This window comes from Montipora foliosa, chromosome 4, assembly GCF_036669935.1.
Source record: "Montipora foliosa isolate CH-2021 chromosome 4, ASM3666993v2, whole genome shotgun sequence".
In the NCBI taxonomy this organism is placed as follows: Eukaryota; Metazoa; Cnidaria; class Anthozoa; order Scleractinia; family Acroporidae; genus Montipora; species Montipora foliosa.
This window is the reverse complement of record NC_090872.1, coordinates 28652015-28654514: the sequence shown is the minus strand read 5'-3', so window position 1 is coordinate 28654514 and position 2500 is coordinate 28652015. Positions and strand designations below refer to the sequence as shown.

Sequence of the window (2500 nt, the reverse complement as noted above, 5' to 3'; positions counted from 1 at the left end):
TAAGAAAAGTGGCAGGGTTTCGCAGCAGAGAAAGAATACCGGTATGTTATTTCTAACAGTTCAAAGGAATTATTATTATTCAATGTCCTGAGGCCAAAGGCATACAATGTACACTACATTGTATTACTATGTCAAAGTCTTTATGACATTTTTATGAGGCTTGGATTTACTTAAATTTTGTACTTAGTACATACGTATGAGAAGCCCCATTGGCTTTAGAAGTAAACCTGTATTAATTATACTTCTCTCTTGGATTTGCTTTTTGTTTTGTAAAACATGTCCATTGTGTTGTGGTTTAGTCTGAATTCACTGTACTCCGGGGATGATGTTGAAATCGCAATGCCAGCACAATAAATCGCATACTGTACCAGTAGTTGGAACTAGCTTACAATTCTGACATGCTTAAGTTCTGAAGTGACACTAAAAATTGAAGTTTGATTTTGCGGGTAACATCATCTTTGACATAAATTTTTCCATCTCCAATCAATTCTGTTTCCAGGATCTTTACTCCAATAATAATGCAGTACATGTACATGTAACATAAACAGACCTTTTTATTCACAGTTTGAATTGGGTCTGTAATCAGCTTGTGCTGGTTAATTAGAAGGACTGGTAATGTTAAAACAGACTGCTGCCTGGTTAAAGGTATTTATTTTACTGAGGATGTGGTGGTTATAAGGGCTTTCTTTCAGGTATCCACTGTGCATTGAATACCCGGTAGTGCCTGCCCAAAGTTGTAATGACACTGTAAGATAATGGTTTCACACTGACTATTTTGTTTGAAGGAAACATCAAAAATAGTCAGTGTCTTGAAAACCATTATCTTTCAATGTTGCTTTAGCTTCTGACTACCACTACCCTAGATTTTTGACGATCCTGTTTTTTTTTGTTCCTTTTTTTGGCATTAGGTTCTTTCATGGTTACACCCTAAGAATTCAGCCTCCATTACTCGTGCCAGTCAGCCTAATGCAGGACTTGTAGGAAAAAACAGAAACAAGGATGATGAAAGATATTTTCAGGTACCATAATATTAATGTCTTCTGAAAGGTGCCAATAAGATTGATCAACATCATGTTCGACACATAGCTTCTAGCTTCTATGTCTTCTGCTGGATGGTGTCTTTTTCAAGGCTAACTGTCACATCATATTACTGGTTTGCAACTTCCAGTTTAGACAGTCGTGGGTGTTGGTGGTTTTCATGGAAACGTTTTGGAACAAAAGAAATAATGGCTGAGCATTGCTCTAGCATACATGCAGCTTCAAAGTCCACTTGGAGGATAGAGATATAATCCACAGAAACTCTTAGCTTCATGCACTCAAATTCCTGAGATTTCATTCAAATTCCCTTTGATCAAATTTCCTTGTTAACCTCTCTGGATTGCTGGCAAAGTGGAAAAGAGAGTGATTACATAAATGTTCTGAAAGCAAGGCAGATGTGGAGCTAGAGAAAAAAACCCTCAACATTTTTAGCACCAACAAATTCAATTGTGATTTTTTGTCCTGTGGCTAGGCCATTCTGGATGCCAATGCAAGAGGTCATAAGCTGTTGATCATGGATGCAAGACCAAAGATAAATGCATTGGCAAATCAGGTACAGAAACCAACAAAACTTTAACTGAGTACAAAGCCACAGAAAAGCCTTTCTATTTGCTAAAATTGAAGGCGATTCAACACTGAGTTGCATTGGACAACAAAGACATCATCATTACATAGTAATTATTTTGCCAAAACGTTATGCTTTGTTCATTGCTTGGTTAATTAATATAAGCAAGTAACATGCAGACCTGTTTGAGCTAGTTCTGAGGAAGGACCAATTTCCCATGCATTTTCTCAACTGTGGCTCCAGTCTTGGCTTCAGGAGTGAGTGTGGGTTTAATTTCTAAACAGTGGCTAGTTATCTAGTAATTCGCTAATTACTTTCGACACTCAATTGAAAACCGCTCTCTCCCCCTTAGAATTATGATTACCTGTAGTATTCAGGAGAGCCGGGGTGGCACAGGGATAGGAGCACTCGCCTTTCATCACATGTCCTAGGTTTGAAATCCAGATGCGATGTCTTTAGGAGGATGAGTTTGTTCAGAGTTAATAGAGTGGACTGGCCCCTCTATTAACTCTGGTTTATTGTTTCTCTTCGCTTCTCTGAGAGATTTTTCTTTGGTTAGTCCTCTTTTCCCCTTTCATCAGAAACTAAAATTTGAACTGATGTATGTTCATTTGATTTGATTTTATTTTATTTACGGTTTTAATGTAGTACACATCTTGAAAATTTTTGTTAACATTTTAGGCCAAAGGAGGTGGCTATGAAGTCCAGGAGAACTATCAGAACACAGAGCTTGTTTTCCTGGACATTGCAAATATTCATGTCATGAGAGAAAGGTATGAAAGACACAGGACTTTCCACTTTTCCCTGTGGTAGAAACCCTCCAGATAAAGATTGAGTGTACACTGTCATGAATCTTTCCTTGTTGCAGCTTGCGTAAACTAAAGGATATCTGCTTTC

The 2500-nt window shown here is 37.7% G+C and overlaps 1 protein-coding gene across 1 annotated transcript in view; it reads left to right on the top strand.

Moving 5' to 3' along the window:
* LOC138000528 (myotubularin-related protein 2-like) overlaps positions 1 to 2500 on the top strand; it is a 31687-nt gene that overhangs the window by 15769 nt on the left and 13418 nt on the right. Inside the window, exons 10-14 of the mRNA XM_068847013.1 lie at positions 1 to 41; positions 909 to 1019; positions 1511 to 1591; positions 2285 to 2376; positions 2472 to 2500. The exon at positions 1 to 41 is cut by the window's left edge and continues 34 nt beyond it; the exon at positions 2472 to 2500 is cut by the window's right edge and continues 65 nt beyond it. Of these exons, the coding sequence (XP_068703114.1) occupies positions 1 to 41; positions 909 to 1019; positions 1511 to 1591; positions 2285 to 2376; positions 2472 to 2500 (354 nt within the window). The remainder of the gene's footprint in view (positions 42 to 908; positions 1020 to 1510; positions 1592 to 2284; positions 2377 to 2471) is intronic.